A 26,239-nucleotide genomic window follows, 5' to 3' on the forward strand; every position below is an offset into this window, starting at 1 on the left:
TAAACCCTGTGCACAATTAAATGAATCATTTATGATGATGTCACAACGACCCCATCGTTCAATAGAAATATCATACAGACTCTGACAAGAGTTATAATAATATATAATGTTTTGGAATCTTTTGAATACTTTGAATAGTTTTGAGGAACAGCGTGAGGGGACCGAATGCAGCCAATACTCATTTCGAATACTTGGTGCTGGTCTTCAGGTATTTGGCAGCCCAGTCTGTTCGCCCGCTGACGAGCCTCGGGATTCTCTCCGTTACAGCTCCCGATGATGGGACGGACATCCTTGATGTGGCTGATACAACAGCCGGGGCGCTCGTAACTGTGGCAGGGCTCGTATAACTGACGGCCAACATCGGCCCGTTGTCATATTTCAATTTCATCGGGTTTGAACTGTGGCTATTGTATACCCTGGCCGCTTGCTGTGGCGCGTGCTGGACGAAAGAATTCACGTCACTGGCTAAAGATAATCCCCTACATATTCAGAGAAACAACGATTTGAATTGTTTTTATATCAACTATGAAAATTAAAGATCAAATGTAATTTACTGAAAAATATCTTCGAAACCGTCATCATCGTCTGCATTGATCTCTTTCTTCTTGTTGATTCCATCTTCGCTGTCCGACCATTGGGGTTTGGGACGGGCAGGTTCTGATTGAACCACTTGTCTCGCAGACAGTCTGGCGTCAGATGTCAATTTCAAATGGATAGCCGAATGTTGCTGCTGTAGAGGCTGGAGGCTTGAACGATTTGGCCCCAAAAACTTGACCGATGTTGTCGTCGACGTTGACAAGACCCGGCCTGAATTGCCCAACCAGGTTTTGTTGCCTGACGACATGGCCGATGAATTGTGACTTGTCCGTGTGAAAAACGAATGGCTAATGAAATCATTTTATCATTAGCACGAATTTGTACTGCACTTGTGACCCATATGATTGCCTACTTGAGAGCCTGTTGAGCCGACGGCCTTCTTGCAGGATTCCACTGGAGCAGTAAATTGACGAGTTTGACGGCCTCTGGACTTGCGTGCATCAGCAGCTGGCCGAGCGACGAGTTGTTGAACTGCGGGAATTTGAAGTGCATCTTGGACGCCAGTTGGTAGCCATCGGGCCATTGACTCTGGATGGCGAATCGAATGCAATGCAGTTTAATATCCATGCAACCATTAAATTCACGATGCCGTGGCACGGTCGTTCAACCGTCTGCAAAACAATAATGTATTTTCACCTCTGTAGGTGTTCCGAGCAAGGCGCAGATTTTGAAAAGCTGGTCAATCTCGCTGGAGCCCGGGAAAAGCGGCCGGAAGGTGTACAGTTCTGGAATCATGCAGCCGACGGCCCACATGTCGATGGCGCTGTTATAGTTGGTCGAGTGGAGCAAGACTTCTGGCGCTCGGTACCTGTAACACATTGGTTAGTGATGTGTTGTACCCTTCGATACGATTGCTGGATATTTTCAACTGGATGGTTAGTTGATTGACTAATAACGGTACCATCTGGTGGAGACGTAGTCGGTAAAAGGCGGTCGCGACCGGATCTCCCTAGCGAGACCGAAATCGCCCAGCTTGACCATCTCGGTCCCGTTGCAGAGCACATTCTCCGGCTTGAGGTCCCGATGGAAGAAGCCGTGCTTGTGCATGTAGGCCAGGCCCTGTAGAATTTGGATCACGATCTCCTTCAGTGCAGGTTCCGGCAATGATTTTTCTCTGTTTCATGAAAGAAAAAACGTGTTCAAATTTCCTTTTGTTTATACATTGAATTATGCGTGTTTACCCTCGTTCATAGCGTTCCTTGACAAGCTGGTAAAGGTTTTCCTTCATGTGTTCAAACACGAAAAAAAGGGTCTCGTTCTCCCGGATCACTTCTTTGAGTTTTACCACATTCTGGTGACTCAACTTTTTCAGACTCTAAATCAAATAATAAAAAAATAATTCATTATTCAAACGCATTGAACATCAAACAAAATGTTGTGTTACAATTAAATAGTGCAGTAGTTAGTTGCAAAAGAGAATAAAACCGAATGCAAGATGTAATTCTTTGATATGTATGAGTTCATTCTTATGTAAATACTGATGGCGGATTTTGTTTGTGATGGGGGAACAGGGTCGAGCTTTTGGGGACCACCTGCCTCTCGGTTGTTTCCTGTATTTTATTTTGGTTCAGCATTATCGACAGGGAGGCGGCAGAGCTGGGCAGAGTCACAATAGTACTACGAGGGACGGGAAATCTCCATGGTAACGTTAGACCAAACAAAACCCTCATAGACATTCGCTGTCAACGCGACGCCAGCATAAAAATTCGGAATGAATTGACATTAATGGGCTAAATCAACAACCCCTGCGTAACGTGAAATTAGCAGAACCTTAATCCTATCCCACTGTGTCGTGTCCACCTTCGATGGAAGAATGTTATTTGGTTTCAAACATGTTATTTTTCTGATCCTCATTTCTAGATAAGCTGGCTAAAATAATAGCGTTACATTTACCTTGACTTCACGAAGGTTCATCGCCTCCTCCCACGAATGGCACTTTCGCTTCATTCTGCGAATGAAATAACAACAATAATCATCAGGAAAAATGATGGGACTACATCATAATAAAGCAAAAAAAAATATGCTTGAACTGTGTTCAAAGACGACAGGTGGCTTTTAGAATAGCCATTACGCATCTGTTACACCTATTCTGATAAATGCAAAGCATAATGCTAAAAACACAATACTGTAATCTGATTGCTGTGCATACTCACTTCTTAATGGCCACTTTCTCGCCTGAATCCAGTTTGATGGCCAGGACAACTGAACCGTAAGCTCCGTCGCCAATCCTTCCTAGAACGCGATATCTGTTCATGCTAAGGACCTTCTTCTCTATCTTACTGTTTCACAAGCGGTTTTTTTTTTCTTTCTTGATAAGATGTCAACAGCCGAACAGCATCATGGGACTCATCTTTGACACACTAATTGATTATCCACGGCTGCTCGATGAAAACTGTAAAACAAAGAACAAACATCGATGGAAACTGGGTCGCACACACACATGGAACGTCTATGCCGTGTCAACAATGTCGCATCACAACCGATCGTATAGAGGCTCTGGCTTACAAACGAGAACTGAGCAGGGGGGAGTTCGGGTCGGCTAAGAGCGTAGTCACGCACGACTCATCCAGCGCAAGTCCGACCCGGCTGTGGGTCTTTTGCCCGTCAACCCTCACATCATCAACGCGGCCCGTAGAAAGCGCAAGAGTGGACGGACAAAACCACACACACACTCACATAGACCGACATGACACACGCACATAGCGAAACAAAAGACAAGAGAGTCAAAGGGGACAGGGGGGGAGGTAATGTCACGTGCTGGACGTTACGATTCACGATCCGGGTGAAGGGGGTTACCCCCCCCCCCCCTCCATAAAAGATTAATGGAAAAAGCCGGACGGTTATGCGCAAGAAAGAATTCAAATTTTCAATTGTAAAATGCTAATTTAGACAAGCACTTGGTACCTGTCTAGTTTTACTGGAAGTTTACGAATTTAAAATTTGTTAGTGTTCGGATGACCAAGGTCGGTGGGCTGGCGACCTCGATTTATTATGGATGATGTTCCTGTTTGAGCTTCCGTGATGAGACTTCCAGAGCTTCATCCATTATTCTGATACAGTAGCTTATCTTATATCCAACCTTGAACTGGATACTAGTACGTCTTCGATAGCGATTCCCATTGTCGGTTGAAACTGGTTAACTGAAATAAATTTTTTTTTGTTTTTTCGGTTCTCTGAGATTCGTGATTGTAACATTTCCAGACGCTCAAGTTCTTTCTTGACGAAATGGGAAACAATCATATTATTACATCCAGGTAATGGTGAGAATTATGCGTCAGGCGAAACAAACCCTTCACACTAGGAGATACATAAATTTAAAAAGCTCGCGTCCGACGCATCCATCTTCTTTTTTTTCCGCCCATTTCTTTTATTTTCTTTCTTCGCGTTATCTCACGCGGCTGCGTAGAATCGGGCGATTTTTTTTTCTCCTCCCAAAATGCGGTTTAATGGGGTATGTAGTTGTTCCGGACGTCCATGAGTTACTTACGAAGACACGAACGAAATCCGATCGAGTTTGAAAAGTGAGTGTTATTGCGGTGTAAATTCAAAACACATTACCGTCATCATAGCAAATAATGCGTCCCATATGTGTGAACGCGCTTTTATATATTTTTTTTTCTCAAACCGTTGGGTGTAACATTCGGCCAAGCCCAATTATCTTCTCGAGGATAATGACCGCTGCGTATAGCTCACGGTGCCTTCCTCTGCCCATTTTCCGGATGTTCCGCGCTTTGAATTCTCAAGTAGGCAAAAGGGCAGCTCGAAGGACGCGTGCGTCTGCTTTTTATTTTCTTTCTTTCTTCATTTTTCGTGACACATGTCGTGACTGTGCCAAACCCCCGGTACCCCATCCCATCCGCCCTTGGTCAATCTATTATAGACTAAATCCACGCAACATTTTTTCCTCCCCTCTAACGTAGAGAGGAAGGAAAAAGAAAAATTCGAGTCCTTTTTGTCCGCATGTACATAATGGATTGCATTTTTAGACGGACGTATGGGTGCCACCGGCGCCCGGGATCGACAAGATATATTGAACATTCACGACGCTAGATGGCGTTGATAGTAATACCATTTCTTTTGCTGTTTACTTACCTGTTCAGGTAAGGGGAGAGCGCGAAACACCTGGCTTGTCCCTCCCACGATTATTAGAAAGACCTGGAGGCTACAAAAGAAGAAAAAGAAGAGAAGGGATTGAGAGAGAGAAAGAGAGAGAGGGAAAAAAAAAGGGGGCGTGAGGAAGAAGAAAATATTGAAAGAGCCCCTATCTGGCGAAACGGCTTCTCAGTGCGACACCGACCGAGCAATAGAACAGAACGCAAAGTGAACGATCGATTTTTCACAATCGATTTCCACCTTTCGGCAAACAGTGTGTGCAAATCTGACGTCCTCACAAGAGCAATTTCGATTCGACTGCTATCACACATTTTTTTTTTGCTACTCAAAGTGCCTCAGTGACCTTGTGTGTTTCGCGTGGTGCCATCACCGTCTATTTTTAGAAAAGACAACGAGGAAAAAAAACGCAGCCAACAAAATCAACAAGAAGTAATTCCGGAGTCGCTAGGAAGTACTATGCTTTCAAGCAGGTGAATTGTCCAAAATGTTTGATTGCCATCAAATTGTAGACAACGCTAGACATACAACACAAGAGACGGTGAGAGAGAGAAGGGTGAAGGCTTCGTGTGCCAGCCATGCCCAGCCGGAGGGAAGGTGCCATGAAGGTGGGAGGGGGTTTTTTTTGTGCGGGGAATGTAGGAAGAAGACGAAGGGTCATTTCCTACAATTTTTTCCCTTTTTTTTTTTTGGACCCCCCCCCCCCCCTCTCCCTAGTTTCAATATTTTAATCCCCTCAATCTTTGTGGCTTTTTTTTTTTTTTTTCAATTTTGCGTTTTATTATGCACTATATGACTATCGTGACGACCGAGTTATATAATAACGAGTCTGATTATTGTGTATAAATCGACTGGAACCGAAGCCATTTCATGTCTCTCACCGAACGTCTGACAGAATTGGTTCAGGTGAAAACAAAAAAAAGAAAATTTACCGCATAGAAGAGAAACGATGACCAAGCTCTCTCTCTATCTACTATACTCGTACAGTTTGCTACCTTCATGATTTGGGATGGAAAACAAAAAGTTCCCTTCTTTGTTGGTTCAATGTTTTCGGCCAGCAGCAATGGCACACGAAGAAAAAACAAAGAGATTATTCGAATAATAAATAGGAGATGACGGAGAGAGCGAAAACATAAAGCTTGTGTGAAATCCGTGTTTTGCGTGCTGTTAGTGTCTTGAACGAGAAAAAAAAAGAGAAAGGTCCACCTTTTAAATATTTCGTTGGCAGTGCTCTCGTTATTTAGTTGATGTTCAATTAAGGCCAGTTGCCAATCTGTAAAAGTGTAATGATAGGTGGACCACATCCATCATTTTCTATAATTGTGTCATTATTTCATAATTATTTTCTCTTTCGTTTTGCAGATTGTCTTAGAGGAGAGTGCACTAGAACTTTAAAAACTTACTGCGGGAAAAAACAAACAAACAAAAAAACACAGCAAGCCAACTAAAAATTTCCGCTGAGTGACATGGATGCAAAACGGCATTCATGCGCGGCCGTTTGGCCGCTTCTGTTGCTGGCCATGTGCATTGGAATCAGCCGAGCTCATGTAGCCCTGACGTTCCCGCCGGCCAGGCAACCGGCCTGGGATTTTCTCGACTCTGGACGTACACCACCGCCGTGCGGCGTTCCCAAAGGTAATTCATTTCACAAACAATTTTATTTTTTAATACGAAAAAAAAAACAACAACTCGCCACTGATCACTCTATAAAATATGAGAGAAAGCAAACAGCTATTGTTATTTGGGATGTCATCAACACGATTGAAGACCATTTTGAATTAACCCTATAACTAGGCTGAACGCATCATTTACTGCGGTCCCATTTGCACTTCAACATTCCAATTTCTCTTCGTCTTCTTGTTATCGATAAGTTTGCTCACTCGAGCGTATTTACAGTTATTAAGAAAAAAAAAAGGCCGTGCCTTTTTTTTCCTCCTCCATCATCCCTTTATATCTAAAAAAATTCATCGTCATCTTCTTTTTTATGCACTGCGTAGGTTCTTATAGGGTACGTTTACTTTTAACGATCTCACCTTCCGGTGACGTCATTTCCGTGATCCAGGCTCAGTTAATGTCGTTAAAATACGTGTAAAAACTCCGTTCAATTACGTATGCGGAAATATTAACGAGAAGAAGAAGAAATATACAACCGCTAGAATTAATAAAAGAAAAAAAATAATAATCTTCGTCTTGGCGTCGGGACGACTGGTTATAAGCAACTTGTTTTTTATTTTGGATGGAGGAGGGATGCATTTTAACCTAAACCTTAAGAGGACATCTTGAATAATGAGGAAATGCATTTTTTTTTTCTCGGAAGAAAAAAAAAAAATATTCCAGTTTGATGACGATACGGGATTTCAAGAAATCTTCTTTAAATTTATTCCGCGTGTGTGTTTTGTTTACGAGTTGCGTGACCGCCATCGAACTTTTGGTATAACATGACTGTCGGGAATCCACCAGCGCAAAGGTTTACGGTACTTTGAAAATGTGCCATTTCTTTCTTCTTTTATTTTTTCCCCTACGTCTTGACGTCAGCATTAGCCAACAAGACAGGCATGTTTATCTATCTGATACACTGCATTCGATTTACTTGTAAAACTTGCATTTTGTCTGCTTTCACGGTCGACAAAATTCCTGTCTGAAGACCGAAGTTAATTGTTTTTCGTGCATAAGCAACGACGTCGTTACACAGTCCCGCCCTGTTGAAATAAGGCCGAGTTCACAACACAAATGCCATTTTTTTCTTTTCTTCCTTCTCCATATTTGTTTTGTTACAATATTGACTCAATTATTCATTCAGCCGCAAGTTCGAATCAACCGCCTCCTCTACCTCATAAAAAAAAAACCTTCAAAAAGACGGAAAAAAGTATAAGAAAACGAGCTCTTCTTAATGATCGCCATTGTATCGAAAATATTTCCAGTTGTTAAGCTGGAATTATTTTGTAGACAACTTATTAAAAAAAAAAAAACGTGTATCGTACACCATAAGTCCTTGGAGAAAAACATCTTCCTCAATTTCACCTTTCTAACGGCCAATGACGGCTCAATGTTTTTTCTTTAACCGTTCTGCAATGCGGCCCAACTACGTGCTACCTGCACGAGTATAGTCTTGTCTCTTACCGTGTTAAGAATTCCGTTGACTAACGTGTACCCAAAAATGATAGTGTCTATCCTCGCCGAACGAGGAATGGCAAACGCAACATCTCTTCGGGGCTCAAACAGCAGCAGCTCGTCTGTTATCTCACATTTCCTCAGGATTATAGCTAACGGCTATACGAAGCCCGACAGCCATCGGGAAAAAGGGCGCGGGCTTTCTTTTCAATTTTTTATTTTATAAAAAAGGATTTGATTCAGAGTTGTTAAAAGAGGAAGAGGGAAAAAAAAGTGATGACCTTCTCCCAGTTAGAGGTGCGCAAGTTAAACAGAGAAGATCCCGGCAAAACTAGCCTGCCGGGTTGAACGACCTCTGGCATCTTGCCACACATTCTGACACGTAGGTGTGCAGCAATAAAAGGAGGAGTCGTACTGTGTTAGTTGCGCAAGTCTTCCAGAAGGTGAAGATCTCTTCTTTTTGAAAATAAAAAAAAAAATTGGGTAGATGAAAAAGAGGATAAGAACAACAACAACAAAAGCAGTTAAACGAACGCCCTCTATAGCAGAAATTGTCCTTCCTCAATGAAAAGACGCAATTGTTGGCAATAGTTCAAATGTCGCTAGGAGGTCATGGTGATTTGAACGGTTTTCTTATGTGCTGATTGCAATCGTTTAAAAAAGAAAAACGAAATAATAAGATCGATGTCAGTCACGATTTTTCAAGCTTTGAAAACAACAACAACAACACAATGAAAATGAAAAGAGAAATAAACGAAGCAAAAACTTTCACTGCCAATCAAAACGATAGAAATGCGTACGGCCATTCACTGCCGACCGGCAATAACAAATCGATTTTTGCGATAAAAATAATAAAAACAACTTGTTTTGTTTTTGTCGTTGGCGACAATTTGAATGCAACGACCAAGCCCTGAATGTTAAAAAGAGAAGTCGGACGCACGTAGCGCCAGTGTCTTTTCCATACCATTGGCATTACAGATTTTTATATGCTTTTTTCGGATAGCAGCCCCGTGGTGAAAGTGGCATTCAGGGCATTTTTCGACGTGACGTTACGCTCTTTTCGTATAGAATATATATATGCTGATGAAATTTTCCTTTTTGTTCGAAATGCGAACAGTGCACGTACACCTGGTTGGCCTTTCGGGCTTGCCTTACTGGGTTTTTTTTTCTTTCAATTTTCCCTTTTTCGGTTGCACCTTCTATAACACTAGAAATGCTTCGCTCCAAATCTCCGTAGCCAATCAAAAGATTAGCCATTTAGTTTTTTTTTTTTCTAAAGAAAATTTCCATGAATAAAAAAAAACTAATAAGAGAAATTTCTCTTTTTTGTTCTGTGCAATTTTCAATTGATCACGGAAAACAAACAAAAGGAAGCCTCAAGACATCGATTCTAAGCGGGTCGGCGTTCAATGTCACCTGGCACCTGGGCTATCCTCACCGCGGTGGCTACAGGATTCAAGTGCTGGACGCCAGCGAGAAGCCCATTTTAGATTTGACGAATGGCGGTCAACAGAACAAGAGTTCCGTCTTCGTCGAAGGCGACCCGACAGCCTTGTCGTATCTGGTTCACCTGCCCAAAGATTTCGAGTGTCGTGATTGTACCATCCGACTCATCCGGCAAGCTTCCGAATGGGGAAAGAGCTACATGTTTTGGAGCTGCGCCGACGTCGACATTATTCCTCGTAAGTCCTATTTCCATCACTCTTATCTCTTTCATTTTTGGCTCTACTAAACTGGTGTTTGAATATTTGAAAAACAAAAGGCCCCGAGTATCGAGAGACGTGCTCGGGTCACGGCAAGGATATTGCGGGCCGATGCCGCTGCAATCCGCTCTATTCCGGACACCGTTGCCAATATCGAGACGAGTGCAGCGAGGATAAGGACTGTGGCCGGCACGGCAAATGCGTCAATCTGGAGGCTACCACGCACCCAAAGAGGCAATGCTTTTGCGAGATGGGATGGTTCGGACCCCAGTGCAATAAACGTAAGAATTTTTATTTACCCTTTTTCTTTTACTCTCTCACGCTGTTCGTTCAACAATCGACCCGGAGAAGGGCCGCAGGCAAGGAACAACACCCGAACATATTTGGATCACATCCAAATAAAGAAAAAAAAAGAGATATATAGGAAAAAGAGAGAACAAAAAAAATAGCTAAAGGTCGCACGTGAAGCCATTTTTACATACACACACACACACACACACACACACACCGGTTTTTTACCGTTGCAATGGCTTTTTTTCGAAACGATGCAACGGTTTCTCTTCTCGCGTTCGGCCGGGATAGTGCGCGGTGACTATTGCCCGAAGAGAGGCTTCGCTCAAGCTCGCAATAATACACGCCCTTCCCTTCTTCTATTTACTGTATAGCGTTTAAACAGTCCGTAACCTACATCGCTTTTAATGGTCCCCTCGTCTTCTGTGCGCACTTCATTTTATTTTGTTTATTTGTTTATTTTTTTTTCTTGCTTCTGTTTCTCTCTATCGCGATAAGTATACACGTATCAGATGGTCAACCACCGCTATGTTTTCCGTACATAGCGTTGGCTACACATCACACTTTTTTTTTCCAGGAAATGCTACATCACGCAATATAACCCATCCCAAAATTGCGACCAGGATTTGATTTTTCCGCAAAGACTCGGGGTCAGACAGTTTGGAATTTTCATTCAAGCTACTAATAGAAAGGGTGTGTGTGTATAGAAAGCTTTTAGTTTGCATATTTCTCTGAAATCTAATAGTGTTATTTCGAAAAAAAAAAAAAAAAACAAGAAATAAATAGAACCCCCCTTTTTTCGAAACGTATTTGAGGAATGCAGCTCGAGCAGCAAATTCAAGTTTCCTATCCAATTTTACAAGGCCAAAAAAAAAAAAGAAAGAAAAAAAAAAAAAACTCGTTTGGGGCAAGGTCTCTTTCACCGTGATTGCTATCGCACACTACGTTGTTGACAACATTGAAAAATGATTCAACATTTCGTATTACAATGCACCTTTCATTCGATTACGTTTAAACATTCGTACAATGCAAATGATTATTACCTAATAATTTAAATTTCATGACTCTACGTACTAATAACGGTTCTCTATCACTTTATCGATACGGTGAAATAAAAAAAACGGTTTGCCGTAACAGAATCACCGGTGAAAGATCCGAGCATCATCAATTTCGCCGATTACCGCAAGGAGGTGATGAGCGACGCCTTCGAGTTCTACTGGCGCGTGTTGCGCAACTCGCAAGAGCTGGAGGCCGTCATGGTGGTCAAAGGCGGCACCGGGTACGCTGCAGTCGGATGGAGACCTCTAGCCCTCACAGCCGCCTGCAAAGGCTTCCCATTCCTCGAGGACATGGCCGCATCTAATGCAACGGATCGCCATCAACATCATCCGGCTTCGTTATCCTTGCCGATTAACGCAGTTCCCACATCCGAATCAGCGGTACCAGAACCTGAGCCGGAGCCAGAAGCTGAACCCGAACCTGTTGCCGAACCGGAGCCAGAAGCGGAACCGGTTGCCGAACCTGTCCCAGAACCGATACCCGAGCCATCGCCTGAGCCCGCCATCATCCCCGCTACCAATCAAAGTGCCCATCACGATCACGGTGATCACGCCGATCATCACCATAACACTGAACTACCGACAGCAAAACATTTGACATCCGTCAACAGCAATCGCGAAGATTTAACAGAAAGTCCGACTGAAATACGCCAAACTGTTCCAACAACCCGAAAGCCCCGTCCAAAGTTGCCGGTGCTTGGCCGTTCTCCACTTGCCCCTAAAACAAGCCCGACGACAACGACGACAGCAGCATCTACGACGACTTCAACTACGGAGCCTAGCGCTGACATCGACACTGTCCGCGACGTGGCGTCGGTTTCGACGACGACGGGCGTCCCAACAACAACAAAGAAACTATCGCCGCTGGATCGGCTGATCGCTAAAAACAAACTCAATAGCCGCAATACGCAAACAACGGAGAAGCCTGTCGAATTGGAACCTGTCCAGGCTAAAGGATCGGTGACCCGTATCCAGCTCTCTGATCTTCCGGAAGCCGGAATCAGCACAGGAGTTGGTGGGAAAAGATCAACAAGAAACGTGGTAGAACAAGAAATCATTTCATCATTGGCCGATTCAAGCCGACGCGAAAGACAGTAAGTTTTTCTAATGAATTATAATTAAGAAAAAAAAAAAGGGGAAGATTTAATTAAAACCGCTTGTGAATGGCTTTCGATTATTAGAATGCCAATCAGCCCGGTTGCCTTCCCTGGTCCACGCTTGAACACGTTTAATAGCCCTACGAGTTCTTTGACTGTTTTGCCGGCCACCCCAAGATTGCCGAAACCTAAACCCGCTTTCAGTCCGGTTAGCGGATCTGATGGATGGATTCCAATGTCCCCGAAGAATAACGTGCCATCTCCTACACCTGTCATCGGGTCCATTGCTCCAGTTAAAGGACCTGTTATTGAGCCTGCCATTGCGGCGGTGGACAACAGCAACGACCGAATGGATCACTTCGCCGAAGAAATTCCATTGCTTTTCACGGTTCCGTCTGGGCGCATCCCGGTCACCGTGTTTCCAACGACAGCCAGTGTGACACCGAAATTAAATCTGAGAGAGGAAACCACCGAGGCGAAACCACCGCCGACAACAAATAAACCGACAACAAAGAAAGTACCAAGTCAAGCGGAACTGCAACCCATTACATCCGTGGAACCCGCCCCGGAACCGTCTGACGTCGTAACGGAAACGAAAGCGAAAACTTCCGATCCTGAACCTCAGCCGGAACCAGAGGTAGATGATGCAGCACCTGAACCTGAGCCTCAACCAGAGCCAGCTCCCGAACCCGCTCCCGAGCCAGAACCCGAACCCGAGCCCGCTCCTGAACCTGCAGCTGAACCCGAGCCCGCTCCTGAACCGGCAGCTGAACCCGAACCTGTCCCCGAACCCGCTCCTGAACCTTCTCCAAAATCTCCCGCCGTACAATCGGAATCAGTGGCAGAACCCGTTCCAGAACCGGAACCTAAATCCGAAACGACTGCAAGTGGCGACAAGGGACACGGCGGACATCACGGTCATCACAACCACGTCCACGATCACAGTTCGCACGAGAAGGAGCCGGCGGATTACAAACCCGCTCACAAGTACGCTCCTAAAGCCGATTTCCACCCGATGGATTGCACGGATATCATCATCGGAATGGCCCGCGGCAATTACTCGCGCATCGGGGATTATTACACGCGTGACAGGTAAGAGCAACTGCAATTTCCTTTTTTTTTTTTTTTTAAACGTTGAAAGTCGATCCGCTTCGTTCAGAGAGAAAGTCTCATTCCCCAATTTACGTTCCAAAATCTAATTTTTAGATCGACTCCGCAGCTGGATAGTTTCTACGGAGGCCGTCAAGATTTGACAGCGGCTTTGGGCTTTGAGCGCGACGGCCAGACGGTCATCCTCTTCCGTCGCAAATTGAACAGCAGCGACGAAGCGGATCACATCATCGGGGCGGATCCTATGCAAGTCATTTGGGCCAGAGGTCAGGAGCACGGCAAATATGTCCACAGTCCGCCTTCCGGCCTGGAGAAGGAGTCGGCCTCGATAGCCGATTTCTACAAAGCTGATGAATTGAAATACCACGGCAAAGGCGACCAGCGTGGCGTTACCGTCATCACTTTTATCGGTACAAAAACATAATTGACCACATGTTTCACACAATAACAACAACAATCTCACGCTGTGAACAAAAAAAAACAGAACGCTTTCACTTAGGAATGCAACTTTCGTGAAAACGATTTCATTGTGTAAAAAACGAATCAAAAAATAACAATCTAAAATTTTCGGTTTTTTTTTCTATAGAACCACCTGCCAAGGTTGACGTCGTTAAGAACGAAAGCCACGCTGGAGGTGATCATCAAGCTGGACCATCAAGCGCTGGCGATCACCATCAGCATGGGAGCGGTGGTCGGCATGTTCACAAGAGCAAGGCCCTTTGCGGAGGCGAGTGGAAGTATCCCGTGTCGTGCGACCCGTTCGAGATGGACTGCACCTACTACGCCAAATGGGAATATCTGGAAGGGAACGACCAGATCCGTTTCACCATCACGGCTAATCACACAAACCGATGGGTGGCCATCGGTTTCTCTGAAACCACCTCCATGGTATTGTTTTCGTTTTGCGAAATTTTGTTTTCTTTTATTGGCACCCACGCCCCCATCGAAACGGCCAAACTTTCACGTCTCGAATTATTTCAGCCTCAAACGGACGTCGTACTGGGCTGGGTCGACCCCAACGGCCGCGCCTTTGTCGGTGACATGTGGGCCGTTGGCTATATGGCTCCCAAATTGGACGACAGCCAGGATTTGATTAACGCTACGGGTCAAATTATAGACGGCAAAACGACGTTAACATTCCAGCGGCAACGCGTCACCAAAGATAAGGAACAGGATGTCCAGTTTACGGACGACACCTGCCTTTATTTCAAGTTTCCGGTCAACGGCGGAACTCGCAACGCAGTCAACAAGAAGATCGGCAAACATTTGCAAACACCTTTTATTTCATCCGATCGTGTCTGCATCCGCTCATGCGGATTAGGTGAGTCGCGTGACAAAACTCGTCACGTACGACGGCTTACACTAAGCGCCTCTCTTTTTAACACACCATTTTGAACAAAATCATAAAAAAAAACAGGAACTGGAAAGTTTAACGGAATTGCCTACACAACGACGCCTCCACCGCCCACGATCGCCTATAACATCGGCTTGAAAATGGTCGGGTTAGCTAACGATTTCGAAGTGCCGCAAATTGGCAGCCCCGAATTCAACGAATTGGCTGACAGGTTCGGGCGTCAAGTGGAAAACGCACTGCAAGCTGGAAAAGTGCCCGGATTCAAAGAAGCAGCCGTCACGGAATTCTTAGAGTATAACCGCGGCTAATTCGCTTCTCAAAAACGAAATTCATTTGCGAAACTAATTTCTTGTTCGTTTTAGGGAGGAAGGAGGTTTAATAGCCAACATGATTGTTGTGCTGGACAAGAAATCAACAGAAGAATTCGAACAATCGTCAGATCTGAAAATTGAAACAGAAAATGTTGTTCGAACCGCATTACGAGGTGCCATCGCTGGCGGCCAAGTGGGAACCATCCGGGTAGACCCGTCTTACCTCAAATTCGAAACGGTTCTAGGTACGCAACAACCTCCTTTGGTTTCTTAAGAAAATAACATGGAACCTAACATAATATTTGGCCAAATAACGCAGATGCTGACTCATTGGATCCGCTCGAAGTGTCCGGCCGCGGATGGAATTCAAGCCTGACCACCATTAGTTTGTACAGCGTTATCGGCTGCATCATCGTCTTGGTCATTATCGCCATCATCCAAGCTTCGTGCACCATCTACAAAGTGTCTCGCAAGTCACCGTCGTCAGTCAACAAGGTAGCGCGCTATTTACAAATTGCCTAATTTTTTTTTGGTGGACTCGAACTGAATGCCGTTGCTAATAGGATCAAGCGGCTGTGAATTGGCGCGATTACTCTTCAACCAACTACGCTTACGAGCCTTTCGAGACGGACGAGGCGCTGAGAGCGGCCGCTGTCTTGGCAGCAAATGGCTCTAATGGACACACGGTGATGACGGCCAGCACCACCAACGGCCTTGCTCCGAGGGCTATGCAAAGGCCACCGTCCAATGGCAGCTTGCAGTCCAAGATGACAACTGATCGAAACACAACTTACTCGTTACCGCACAAAGCCAACATGCAAGCAATGAGTAATGGCACTCTCGGACCGGACCACCAGCCAAACGGGCGGCCAAGGACCCATTCCAGCACTTCATTCCACCAGCCCGATTTCTATTTTATGCCTTCCCAACGCCGCTATTCTGGATACGCAGATTAAATTTTCATCATTGGACAAACGGATAAGTTGAAAAAAACAAAAACAGGACAAAACAACATGAATTTAAGCGCAAATATGTCTCTTTAGACCATGTCATTCAATCACCCCTCCCCTCCCAATAATTTTCAAAAAGATTATACGAAGTATTTCCTCATCGTTAATGATAATATTCGTGAGTGTGATTTTTTTTTTATTTTGCAAGTGTTTAAATGTCCCCCTTTCCCATTCCCCACAACAACATGATGGCCTTATACGAAAATCTTTTTACCGTGTTTTGATATAATTAAAAGTCCGGCTCAATGTATGTACATATAACAACATATGACAAAAAAATATGAAATTAACAAGAGCTCGCAAATACACCGTCTTTTACATCCAAATGTTTTAAAAATGATAGCCTTTTGTGGAACGTTAGCCAGTCCAAACGGAAACGGTCAGTTCGCTCGAGCCATCCCGTCACGGTACGAATACGGTACTTATCCTTATGTCATTCATAACGAGAAGATACCGTAATCGTTAAAAGAAACCTATTCTTTATGAAACTGAATACCTGCTTAGTAAAAAAAAAAAACATAAAACCAAATAGACCATCACAACAGGCTGTTGAAGTCCGAATTACGGTATTTCAAGGATGAGTCTAAATTTTGTTGAAAGAACCGAGCCAAGGTTGTGCAACAGGGGAAAAAAACGGCGTCGGTATAGACAGCCAAAATAACAGTTCCGGGTTGCCCGGAAGTGGGTTCGATAACACCCACAACAAATCGAGAAGAAAGTTAAAAAAAACAAAACAACAAGGTATGGTAGGAAACCGTGAGTTAACGCGCTCGTTGTTCCACAAACGTCACTATATAATATGCTGTGGGAAATTATTTAACTAAACAGGCAGGGATTGTAGTAAAAAAAATTGTTGAACACGTTCCCAGTGTTCTTCAAACGAGAGAAAGTGGTTCGTGAAAACAAAAGAATTCCTTAAATGAATAAATTCTTCGTGAACCAGAGTCTTGTTGTCGCCATTTCCGCATGACATGAGTTGAACGCTCGACTAATTATCAATGCAAATAACACAAACGATACCCTGTACCGAAAGAGAACAACACAATCAATGCACCCGTATACACTTTCTTTTTTTTCCCCTTTTGATTGATACAATCACCTTCCAAGAGTTGATCTTGGTTGACTGGCCTCGATTGTCGGTCTTTCATACCAGCAACGTACCGATACGGTTGTCTAACTATTCAATTGGGATGTAGGTCTCTTGAAAAAGAAAAAAAATCAAGAGATCAAGTGGCCTATTTGCAAGTCTAGCAATGTCTCAAAAGAATCATTCATGGAATTGGAAACTCTATACGGACAATTATCTGCAGGCATTTTACAAGACGGCAGAAAATGCAAAACAAAAACAGCTTTCCGCTCAGAGGGTTATCCATCGATCGATCAATCATTTCGATGAACATTGTAATTACATTTTGAACGGGAAGCACAATTCGTTTGGCCAGGAAATGTAAATCGGTAAGACTACCGCAATCGTAAATGTAGTGGATACGCGATTGTAAAATGCGGCTGTCACTTTCGGGACACCATAAAGTTGTTCACATGCGTAAACAACTTTATCGGCACTCTACAATCATCGAATAAAACTGAATGGACAGACAGATATTAGGGCAACGTTTTCTACGTCAAGACCCGTTTCATTGGTGAACGTGACAAGTGGTTATTCGTTTTCAAATGACTCTTATTCGAAAAAAAAACGCGCGTTTCATTCAAATGGAGAAACAACGAAAACAATTAAAAAAGCAAATTGAAGTTCCAGCTGACCTTTCGTAGCAATTAACAATTCGCTACGCCTATAAAAACGAGGACTACGCAAAACGTTTCAAGTTGATTTAGTTCTAACGGCGTAGAGAAAGTTAAAAGCACAAAAATTGCACATGTCAGGAAAATAAAAAGTTCCGTGATTTAACTACCCACCGCAGGCATAAAAATTGACTGAAAGCTTTAGTAATGAACAACATGTTAGTAATTACCGCGGTGCTCGGCAGAGCTCGGTTAATGGTCGTACGCCAAGAAAAAAAAACAACTGATGTGATGGGCGCTAACTGGGACGCGACAAAGTCAATTGTAAACTTGCTAGATTTTCTTTTGCATGCAGATGGGAAAATTAGTTTTCTGTTGTGCCCCTCCAACACTCAGCACGTACCATCTCCAATGGCATGAAATGTTTGTCGGAGAAAGCGCACGAAATGCCACGGTAGCGGTGATGGTCATTGAGTTATGACTTTTCGGAGGGGGGAAAAAATCGGAGAGAAATTGAACGATGACGGCCAATGGCAGGTGGGAGCCTGCGGTAATAACAGCAACAACCACCAAGCTTCTCGTAAAGGTGTTTTTGCGCTGTCAAAATATATCGTCCAACAATCAACGAAGCACTTACGAATCCTAGAAAGCGGCACTTTTTTTTGGTCTGCATGCTACATTTTTTAAAATACCAATCTCATGTCCCACAAAAAATCGGATTATGATAAAACCAAAATATTTATTCGTTTTTAACATCAACCATCAATTTTTTAAGATCTGCCGTCTGATTCGATAGAAATTGTAATTCTTCCGCAAGTTTATCCGCGTAATCTTCCGATAAATCGTCCATCCTATGTTCCAAATCTTCAACCTGTCAATTTATCAATCAGCAGGTACCACGATATAAAAAACATGAACACCCACGTCATTTACTGAATTTTGATATAAATTTAATTTTTCATACGCGATCGTTCAGAGAGCCGATTTGGCTTGTCAAATTCTCCGTGCGGTTAATGTCAGGGGTTTGCCAATCGGTGGCTTCAACTGAATCAAAAGAAACTTTACGTAAAATGAAACAAAAAACAAAGCCGTACTTTCAACCGCTTACTGTGCTGGTGGATGTCTACGACTTCAAGAATGAAAGGACTTTACATCGTTCCAAAAAACAAAAAGGGAAAAATGATTGGAATAAAAAATAAGCAAACGTCAAAGGAATGCATGATTATAATCAAAATACCGAGCACTGTCGTTAGATTCCAACTGATTAGAAAGGGGAATCAAAGCACCGCTAGGATCGCGAAGTTTAAAGACAACCTTTTCGTCGTCGACAATGTGGACCAAATTGAGCTGTCGGTAGACTTGATATTTTAGCTGGAGCGTGCTCGTCTGAGCTGGGATCGATACGCACACCACGCCTCCTGAGCCCATAATCAAATTGCAAAGTTTGAGTGGATTTGAACAGATTAAAAATGACTATTTCGAGTCTCTTAACTCACCATCGCTGATCGAGTGATCTTCTCGCAGTTTGTTGCTTAAAAGACGAATTTGGAACCAGAGCTCTTTGTTTCGCATTGTGTCACCATTCCATCCGAACAAGAACTGGGAAAATGCATCGTCTTTCGTAAAACACCGGTGCGCATGATCACGCATGATCACAAAGAGTACACTACAACATGCCTTTGTTTTGTTTTAATTAAACGTAAGCTATATCAATTTTTAAATTCCTTTTTCTGCCGTTAAGTTAACGGGTTTTTAAACTCGAAAGAATGTTGCCGAAATGCCGAAGCAGTCAAAGACACGATGGGGATATAGATAAGGGTTTGCTATTTCTGGATTGCGGCATTTAAAAAAAGTATATATATATAAGCTAAGGCATTTGCGGTGATCAACTTTTGAAAAGGGGAACGCAAATCAAGAAAGGGCGGACCAATCGCATAACGCGCACTATCCACTGACGCTTTTTAATCAACAATTTCGGTGAAAGCCGAAGCTTTAAAGAGTCATGTAACACTTGCTCGGCGAAAAAAAAAAGAAACGCAAAAAGTCAAAACGTTCACGTAATAATGTCTGAATAGACACCACCATCGGGACGATTACCTACAATGACAGTTACGATAAAAAAATTCATACCAATGAAACAACAACTGGGGAAATCAATACTTGTTCGCCACGTTACCATCAATAATTCATAAAGGTCGCCTGCATAACGAGGAAAGAATTTATCAAAATGGAACAAAACCATCGTATCGAACACGACGATCTTGTTTATGGAAATATTAGGACGTTACGAAAATGAAGCGATAGCAAAACGGCGCTAGACATTTGTAATTGTAAACTACTGCACACTTCAGTTTCTCTTTGCTTCTCAATCCACGAATTTGGATATAGGGCGGACGGGCTGTCAACGCAAAAGAATTCGCACGTCACATGAATCAGTTCTGTTTTTTCTTTTTAATTATCGATCTTACTCAAAAACTGACTTTGAATAATTTCCTACATTTCGCAAGATGTAATCTAACTCGAAAAATTTGAGGAAAAAGAAATGAAAAGGTCGACATTTGAGAAGATGGTTAATCAAAAAGCATAAATCTCTTGATTCGAAAGTAATAGCTTGACAACACGATGCAGAAATATGTAAAAAAAAAAAATTATCAATTTTTAAAAAGACGCGCAAACTGACGATTCAGCACAACAGTTATTTCTTCAGCCAAAACCATCCAATGAAGGCCAAACCGATGTAGATTTTGCTTATCGGGATGATAATGAAGCAGAGCTTTTCTTAGATTCATCTTCCAATTGTTCCCCGCTGGTTTCTCCATACCATGACCCTTGGGCGGATACTTTTGGTAAATAAAAGTGATGAATTCTTCGATAGGTCTTCTTCCGGCCAATTCCAGTTCAGCCAGCTGGGTAGCTAATTGCTTACGGACAGGTGCACGGAGACTCTCACGATCCTTGTTTTCTTGCCATTGTCGCAGGGTTTTCAATCTGTTCAATCCTTTTAAACAGGGGCGATACCATTCTTCGTTTATGGCAATTCCAATTTCAATTGCAAGTTTCTCTGCCATCTCGTAATGTTTAAGGCTTTTGTCATTTATTCTTCCCTCGTAGATTTGACCTAGTTGAACATGAGCTTTGGCCTCAGCTTCCAGCGATTGTCCCGAATGAGCAAGGTTAATGGCAGTCTTGTACCAATCGACTGCAGTCAACACATAATCTGGCAGTTCCTCCGAATCTTGAGATGCAACACGTTCGCTCAGAGTCTCGTTCAGCGACACCTTTATCGAAATCCAGCAAGCATCGCCTTTCTCTTTCGCAAACAACGATTCAGCGACGTTCAATAACTTCTCGGAAGTCAATCGTAGTTCTTCCATTTCAGAAATCAAATAATTAAATTTTGCATCGTTAAACGCTTTTTTAGCGTGCTCGACACGAGATGGATTGTCCCGCAACAGTTTGACGGAATTGCGATGGTCGCCCGCCGCTTGCAATTCGGCAGCTTCTTCACAAATCATGTCAGCAATGCAGAAGTAAAAAAATCCCCGGGAAAAACCTTCGATAGTTTGAAGAAAAACTTCGAATCTGCAAACTTGGTCAGAGAAAAGCTCTTCGGTATTTTCAACATACTGAACGACGACGTCCAGCAGGAGTGTAACACACTCCGACCAAGTTTTGAGCAGATTGTCCCTCCATTCAGGAAATTTCATGTCATTATCACTGAACTTCCATGCACGTTCAAACTGGATTAAAGCCTCTTTCAAATAATACTCAATCAGCAGTCGGGCATCTTTATGATCACTTTTTGGCAACGTGGAGATGTTGATCTTGTAATTGCTGTAAAGTCGTTTACCACATCTGAACTGTAACACTCCCAAACAATTGGTAATCGTCGCCTTTTCATCCGCAGAGATAGCAAGAGAGGAAGCCTTGTAATAGTAAGACAAAGCCTGGCTCATCCTGTGCACGTAAACAACCGATGCAAGATGATCGTTCCGCACAGTTTGATGGAAGATTTCATCTCCTTTCTTTTTCCAGCAATCAAAAGAGACAATATTGTTTGAAGATTGGCCCATTGAATTAAACATTAATTCAGGGTTGTAAAGAACAAAGACGCAACAGGACGAATTGACATGAAGAACAGTAGTGCTAGATTGGCACTTTCTACTTTTCTACGAGATGTTGTTGACGAGGGGTCAGTAAGTATGATTCATGTGACGAGAAAAACAACTGCAAGGTCGTACACTTGCCAATTGTTTTTTTTTTCGACGCGTATCAACCGAATGAATTCATTTAAATTTAAAACTCAGAGATCTAAAAATGACGCCAAAAAAATATTGATTTTCATTTTTACATCGCCCTAATTAACTTATTTCGCCAGAATTGCTTTTTAATCGAACGAATTTTTCTTTATTGGTTTTCTTGAAAAGATAGTTTTATGAAACGATTACCAGTAGGTGGCTTCACTACGTTTTACGGATAACGACCGGTAGATGACAGTACTTAGTACTACGAATATGATTCTCGGTAGGTGGCACTACTGCGTCAACTACTGTCGTCTGTCGACAAAACAACCGTAGAAACGCTTGGCAAATTCGTAGATTAGGGTTTTTTAAAAATACAATTCAAAGTTTGAAGAATAGAAAAAAATGGGAAAAGCTGAAGTTGGGACACCAAAATGGCTTGGAAACAAAATGAAGTCAAAAGGTTTGCAAAAATTGCGCTGGTATTGTCAAATGTGTCAAAAACAATGCCGAGACGAAAACGGTTTCAAGTGTCACACAAGGTTTGTTTCTAACGAACGGCAAAATTGAGTGGGAATTCATGTTATTTTTTGTTTTTACAGTTCTGAATCCCATCAAAGGCAACTTTTACTCTTTGCTGACAATTCCCGCAAGTATCTTGACGAGTTTTCCCATGAATTTGAAAAAGACTTCCTAAATCTGCTAAGGAGACAATTTGGCACCAAGAGAGTTCACGCCAATGTGGTTTATCAAGAATACATCCGTGACAGAAACCACACACATATGAATGCAACAAAATGGACTTCATTAACAGGACTCTGCAAGTACCTGAGTCGTACTGGCAAAGTTGTGGCTGATGAAACAGAAAAGGGTTGGTTTATAACCTACATTGACAGAGATCCAGAAACTATTGCAAGACAAGAAGCTCTAGCCAAAAAGACAAAGATGGATAAAGATGATCAAGAAAGAGTGACTCATTTTATTGAGAAACAAGTACAAAAAGGTAAACAAGAAGGAGAAGAGGAGGAGGCTGTCTACACTGAACTCAAAAGGGAGAATCCAGAAGAAAAAATACAAATTCAATTGGGTTCAAAAATCAAAAAGGAAGAAGTTCAGCTTGTGCCATCAAGTAGCTTTGCAGACAAAAAAGATGTAAAACCCGGCAAATCCTCTGATGCCGATGATTCGACTTTCAAAATGCCTTACAGTAAGGATATCAAAAAAGAAAAGACAACCGAAAAACGAAAGCTTTCGGCGTTAGATGAAATTATGCGGGAACAAGAAGCCTCCAAGGAAAAATCTGGCAGGAAAGATTATTGGCTGACAGAAAATATAGTTGTTAAAGTGGTTACCAAATCGCTTGGTGACAAGTACTACAAGAAGAAGGGATTCATCAAGCAAGTTATTGACAAGTACGGGGCTATGGTAACCATGATCGATACTGGCCATACATTGAAACTTGACCAGTCACACTTAGAAACCGTTATTCCAGCTGAAGGTATATATATTTTTCCTCAATTAAAATGGAAGAAAAAAATATTTCCTCTCATGATTTTTCTATCTAGGACGAACAGTCATGGTCGTTAACGGTGCCTACCGCGGCTACCGAGCCGTGCTAAAAAGCCTCGATGCAAAAAATTTCTGCGTCACGATAATAATTGATTCGGTATTGATTTTTGAAATGTCATCTATTACCTATTAGTTATTACATTTCCTTGTTTTCTTACTGATTACAGGGGCCCGTCAAAGGACGAGTTGTGGAAGGCGTTCAATATGAAGACATTTGTAAAATCCACACCGAGTGACTCGACACCAGAATACACGAATTGCTTTTTGTTATTTCGCGCATTTTTTCCTGACAACAGTAATGTACTGGTTTTTGAAAATGATTGGCGATTCTTCTTCGCTAACAAAATTTCTGCAGGGCCGTGAACTGCGATAGGGGTTCTTTTGCGGAGGCATAAGAATCTCTAAAGGCTCTCGGCTAGCGTCTTGGAGGCGTTTTAGATCCAAGGGGGCCTCAGCTGCAGTATAGGCCGTCAAAATAAGAGGCACACCCTCCTTCGGAAAATATAAGGTATCAGTTGAATCCCAAAACATACTGTTGATACCGTTAAAGTGTTACTTTTAAGAGACACGGTAAAGTTTTTGCCCACGAATCTGATCCTTGAAAGCCAGTCTGTCGGTAAAGTCCGCAGTTAAACGCAACAACAACATCTGGACGAATATAGTTCTTGCTTTTTACGAAATCGTGGTAAAACGTGTTCGGCTGAAAATCACAGATAAAATGTTTGTTGTTGCGTTCGCAATGAGGACAACGCAGATCATCGTCCCAAGTGCCGGACGGAACTCCTGTCAATTCCGGGCCGGTGAAAGTTATGTAAAGTGATTTCAAGGCCGGAAGGGTATTCAAGAAGAAAACATCCCACTTGGCCAAATTATTACCTGCGTTATCAAAAGAATGGATTCGCTTTTCTGTTTCAAATAAGTGCAACAAGATTTCTTACATTCAAAAGGCAATTCGGCCCCAACAATGTGAACGACAAGAGATTTGCGATCGCCCAATAGTGGAATGCCATCCGTTAATTTGGCCGCTTCCTGGAGGCCCCAGAGAACGGTCAATGGATAAGATGCGAATTCGGTCAATAAAGTAAGAGAATTTCTTCCCATTGCAAAAGCCCCCATTGCACCGACCATTCTCAGGACTAGAAATTCCTGTTGAATCAGTTACGAGAAATTTTTAAGGCGAATGTTACCATAACGATCTTGTGCAACTGACTTTAAGCGATGGAGGAAATTCTTCAAAACTGTCCAACAGCTTGTGAGGTAGCATACAATCGATACGTCCTTTTTTTGATTGTTCAATATTGAGATCTAAAAGAAGTTTCAAGTCCTTACACCATTCTTCATGGGATTTTGATTGATGCTGATCACAGCAGTAGAAAAACGAGTGGCAACCACTGCATTCATTAAGTTTAGTTCCGTCATCCATACGACACTGATCGCATACGCGTGGATACAGAAACATTTCCTGCTCATAAGGTTGCATGGGTCGCTATATCGATCAAAATAAAAAATAAACCGGTAGAGACCGAGTGTTGAAACGAAACGAATAAAAAGAATTACGGTTAAGGATTTTTCCACGCGGACCATTAAATTGTAACGGAAAGCTTTCCAACTTTCAGGGCTTAGATTAAGCTTTGACACGTCACTGAACAAGCTTGGCCGGCCCTCTTTTCGCAAAACTTGTTGAACGACTTTGCAAAAATCCTGAGCATTAAAAAAAGGAAAAATACGGGAATGTACCACGAAATTTTATATCAAGACTGATATACCTTATGTTGAGCCCAATGTTCTTTCTGATGAGCCAGGCCACAGTATGCAATCATTCTGCAGCCAGAACAACTCAATAACTTGATTTCGCTGCTTGGCTCTGACTCGTGACGCATGGCTTTACAAACGTGGCAAGAATTTGGAATAAAAATTGGTCTAATTTGACCTTCTTCATTCTCTACACCATCAAAGTACAAAAGATCAAGAGTACACAATTCAGTCATTGTAAAATGACTTAAATGTAAAAAGATACGCTTCGAGAAAGACAAAAACCGAGTCAACCTTCCGTCACAACTTCACGAAAACGAAGACGTTGAAGCCTAATATTCTGCGTACGAACAGCATCCGACCAATCTATTTATATAACTAAACTCCCCTTTTAGTTCGCCCCGCGTGTCGGCCATGTTTTTCATCGGTTAACGCAGCAAAGGCGGGAAAAACTTTTCTACTTCCAGAAAAAAACTGACACACTCTTTTAGGATCGTAAAATTGTTTCAAAATTAAACAACTTGCGTCAAATATGTGGATGCAAACGAAAAATAGTCCCTTCACTTCAGTGAATAACTATTTGCTTCAAATCAGTCGGCGAAAAGAAAATTTCAACATGCCTATTTGGCGCCAAAACCGTTGGCAGTGACATAGGATACATTGGGGTGAATGTAACAATTCAACTCTTGATCATCCATGATACGAAATTGGATGATATACTAAATACATGCAAAATAAAACATTTTTAATTTTTCCTACCGTGATACGTCCCATGGATGGTCGCTGTTCAGAGGATATTTCGGATTCCACGTAGTCTTTCCACGTCGTCATCAATTGAAGACCAAAGACCATTGTTAATCCACTTTCCAACCAAAATGGAACACCTCAGGTCAAGGAAAAGAGTTATCTCCATCAAGTGGGCCATAAATCATGAAGCATTTCACTCTACAAACATAAAGAAATAATAATGAATGTAAGGTTTGTTCGACAGTTCATTTACCTAACATATTTCATTTTCCAACAGAATTACTTGTGGCTACCCACAAATACTAGCCAAATCTGATAACTAGTGTGTGAAGCTTTAAAATATTTTCACAATGGCATAGATATGCTGTCTATTAGACAGAATAACTTTCAGAAGCTCCCTTTGCTCATCAGCGAAGGAGAACAAATGTGCACAGCCAT

At 42.5% G+C, this 26,239-nt stretch overlaps 7 protein-coding genes across 9 annotated transcripts in view; 2 read left to right on the forward strand and 5 right to left on the reverse strand.

Annotated features, from left to right (window-relative positions):
- Nucleotides 1-11: 11 nt before the first annotated feature.
- LOC130687701 (serine/threonine-protein kinase ICK-like) lies at nucleotides 12-25,983 on the reverse strand. 2 transcript variants are annotated; one of them, XM_057510875.2, is made up of 9 exons: nucleotides 25,814-25,983; nucleotides 2,751-2,989; nucleotides 2,491-2,545; nucleotides 1,779-1,912; nucleotides 1,499-1,711; nucleotides 1,234-1,405; nucleotides 950-1,125; nucleotides 555-884; nucleotides 12-479 (listed from the first exon to the last, which is right to left on the reverse strand). In XM_057510875.2, exons 2-9 carry the CDS (start codon nucleotides 2,849-2,851, stop codon nucleotides 179-181), a joined length of 1,482 nt encoding a protein of 493 aa, XP_057366858.1. In that variant the 5' UTR covers nucleotides 2,852-2,989; nucleotides 25,814-25,983; the 3' UTR covers nucleotides 12-178. The 2 variants fall into 2 exon arrangements, with proteins under 2 accessions (XP_057366858.1, XP_057366860.1); XM_057510877.2 differs by lacking the exon at nucleotides 25,814-25,983 and adding an exon at nucleotides 3,502-3,530.
- Nucleotides 4,129-26,239, reverse strand: part of LOC130687705 (pancreatic triacylglycerol lipase-like) — a 31,731-nt gene continuing 9,620 nt past the window's right edge. Inside the window, exon 9 of the mRNA XM_057510881.2 lies at nucleotides 4,129-4,139. The gene's annotated coding sequence lies outside the window, so the exon portion shown is untranslated. The remainder of the gene's footprint in view (nucleotides 4,140-26,239) is intronic.
- LOC130687715 (uncharacterized) lies at nucleotides 4,883-16,078 on the forward strand. The gene is made up of 13 exons (XM_057510894.1): nucleotides 4,883-5,180; nucleotides 6,070-6,342; nucleotides 9,189-9,500; nucleotides 9,581-9,802; nucleotides 10,950-11,964; nucleotides 12,052-13,059; nucleotides 13,174-13,487; nucleotides 13,664-13,965; nucleotides 14,059-14,398; nucleotides 14,495-14,723; nucleotides 14,794-14,987; nucleotides 15,062-15,237; nucleotides 15,306-16,078. Exons 2-13 carry the CDS (start codon nucleotides 6,174-6,176, stop codon nucleotides 15,696-15,698), a joined length of 4,674 nt encoding a protein of 1,557 aa, XP_057366877.1. The 5' UTR covers nucleotides 4,883-5,180; nucleotides 6,070-6,173; the 3' UTR covers nucleotides 15,699-16,078.
- Nucleotides 18,228-19,119, reverse strand: LOC130687712 (uncharacterized). Of its 2 annotated transcripts, none has more exons than XM_057510890.2 (5): nucleotides 18,989-19,119; nucleotides 18,730-18,910; nucleotides 18,601-18,638; nucleotides 18,457-18,536; nucleotides 18,228-18,363 (listed from the first exon to the last, which is right to left on the reverse strand). In XM_057510890.2, the coding sequence occupies exons 1-5, from the start codon at nucleotides 19,062-19,064 to the stop codon at nucleotides 18,232-18,234; spliced, it is 507 nt and encodes a 168-aa protein (XP_057366873.1). In that variant the 5' UTR covers nucleotides 19,065-19,119; the 3' UTR covers nucleotides 18,228-18,231. The 2 variants fall into 2 exon arrangements, with proteins under 2 accessions (XP_057366873.1, XP_059350883.1); XM_059494900.1 differs by having other exon boundaries at nucleotides 18,457-18,551.
- On the reverse strand, nucleotides 20,072-21,716 carry LOC130687702 (uncharacterized). Its single transcript, XM_057510878.2, has one exon. The coding sequence runs from the start codon at nucleotides 21,575-21,577 to the stop codon at nucleotides 20,144-20,146; it is 1,434 nt and encodes a 477-aa protein (XP_057366861.1). The 5' UTR covers nucleotides 21,578-21,716; the 3' UTR covers nucleotides 20,072-20,143.
- LOC130687704 (DNA/RNA-binding protein KIN17-like) lies at nucleotides 22,051-23,620 on the forward strand. Its single transcript, XM_057510880.2, has 4 exons — nucleotides 22,051-22,275; nucleotides 22,336-23,231; nucleotides 23,299-23,399; nucleotides 23,470-23,620. The coding sequence occupies exons 1-4, from the start codon at nucleotides 22,139-22,141 to the stop codon at nucleotides 23,536-23,538; spliced, it is 1,203 nt and encodes a 400-aa protein (XP_057366863.1). The 5' UTR covers nucleotides 22,051-22,138; the 3' UTR covers nucleotides 23,539-23,620.
- LOC130687703 (uncharacterized) lies at nucleotides 23,403-25,393 on the reverse strand. Its single transcript, XM_057510879.2, has 6 exons — nucleotides 25,069-25,393; nucleotides 24,860-25,003; nucleotides 24,513-24,788; nucleotides 24,241-24,448; nucleotides 23,859-24,178; nucleotides 23,403-23,794 (listed from the first exon to the last, which is right to left on the reverse strand). The coding sequence occupies exons 1-6, from the start codon at nucleotides 25,288-25,290 to the stop codon at nucleotides 23,570-23,572; spliced, it is 1,395 nt and encodes a 464-aa protein (XP_057366862.1). The 5' UTR covers nucleotides 25,291-25,393; the 3' UTR covers nucleotides 23,403-23,569.

Source organism: Daphnia carinata, chromosome 4 (genome assembly GCF_022539665.2).
Source record: "Daphnia carinata strain CSIRO-1 chromosome 4, CSIRO_AGI_Dcar_HiC_V3, whole genome shotgun sequence".
Classification (NCBI taxonomy): domain Eukaryota; kingdom Metazoa; phylum Arthropoda; class Branchiopoda; order Diplostraca; family Daphniidae; genus Daphnia; species Daphnia carinata.

Excerpts from the sequence above, each read along its gene's own strand:
- LOC130687701 (XM_057510875.2), bottom strand. The coding sequence starts at position 2,851 with ATGAACAGATATCGCGTTCTAGGAAGGATTGGCGACGGAGCTTACGGT. Across the intron at positions 2,546-2,750 it reads GAGAAAGTGGCCATTAAGAA|AATGAAGCGAAAGTGCCATT; the intron begins GTGAGTATGCAC and ends TTTCATTCGCAG. Across the intron at positions 885-949 it reads TCGGCTCAACAGGCTCTCAA|CCATTCGTTTTTCACACGGA; the intron begins GTAGGCAATCAT and ends TGATTTCATTAG.
- LOC130687715 (XM_057510894.1), top strand. The coding sequence starts at position 6,174 with ATGGATGCAAAACGGCATTCATGCGCGGCCGTTTGGCCGCTTCTGTTG. Across the intron at positions 9,803-10,949 it reads CGGACCCCAGTGCAATAAAC|AATCACCGGTGAAAGATCCG; the intron begins GTAAGAATTTTT and ends TTGCCGTAACAG. Across the intron at positions 14,724-14,793 it reads GCCGTCACGGAATTCTTAGA|GGAGGAAGGAGGTTTAATAG; the intron begins GTATAACCGCGG and ends TGTTCGTTTTAG.
- LOC130687712 (XM_059494900.1), bottom strand. The coding sequence starts at position 19,064 with ATGCGAAACAAAGAGCTCTGGTTCCAAATTCGTCTTTTAAGCAACAAA. Across the intron at positions 18,911-18,988 it reads AGATCACTCGATCAGCGATG|GAGGCGTGGTGTGCGTATCG; the intron begins GTGAGTTAAGAG and ends TTATGGGCTCAG. Across the intron at positions 18,639-18,729 it reads GAATCTAACGACAGTGCTCG|TCCTTTCATTCTTGAAGTCG; the intron begins GTATTTTGATTA and ends AACGATGTAAAG.
- LOC130687702 (XM_057510878.2), bottom strand. The coding sequence starts at position 21,577 with ATGTTTAATTCAATGGGCCAATCTTCAAACAATATTGTCTCTTTTGAT.
- LOC130687704 (XM_057510880.2), top strand. The coding sequence starts at position 22,139 with ATGGGAAAAGCTGAAGTTGGGACACCAAAATGGCTTGGAAACAAAATG. Across the intron at positions 22,276-22,335 it reads GGTTTCAAGTGTCACACAAG|TTCTGAATCCCATCAAAGGC; the intron begins GTTTGTTTCTAA and ends TTGTTTTTACAG. Across the intron at positions 23,400-23,469 it reads TCACGATAATAATTGATTCG|GGGCCCGTCAAAGGACGAGT; the intron begins GTATTGATTTTT and ends TACTGATTACAG.
- LOC130687703 (XM_057510879.2), bottom strand. The coding sequence starts at position 25,290 with ATGACTGAATTGTGTACTCTTGATCTTTTGTACTTTGATGGTGTAGAG. Across the intron at positions 25,004-25,068 it reads AACATTGGGCTCAACATAAG|GATTTTTGCAAAGTCGTTCA; the intron begins GTATATCAGTCT and ends TTTAATGCTCAG. Across the intron at positions 24,449-24,512 it reads AATTTCCTCCATCGCTTAAA|GAATTTCTAGTCCTGAGAAT; the intron begins GTCAGTTGCACA and ends CTGATTCAACAG.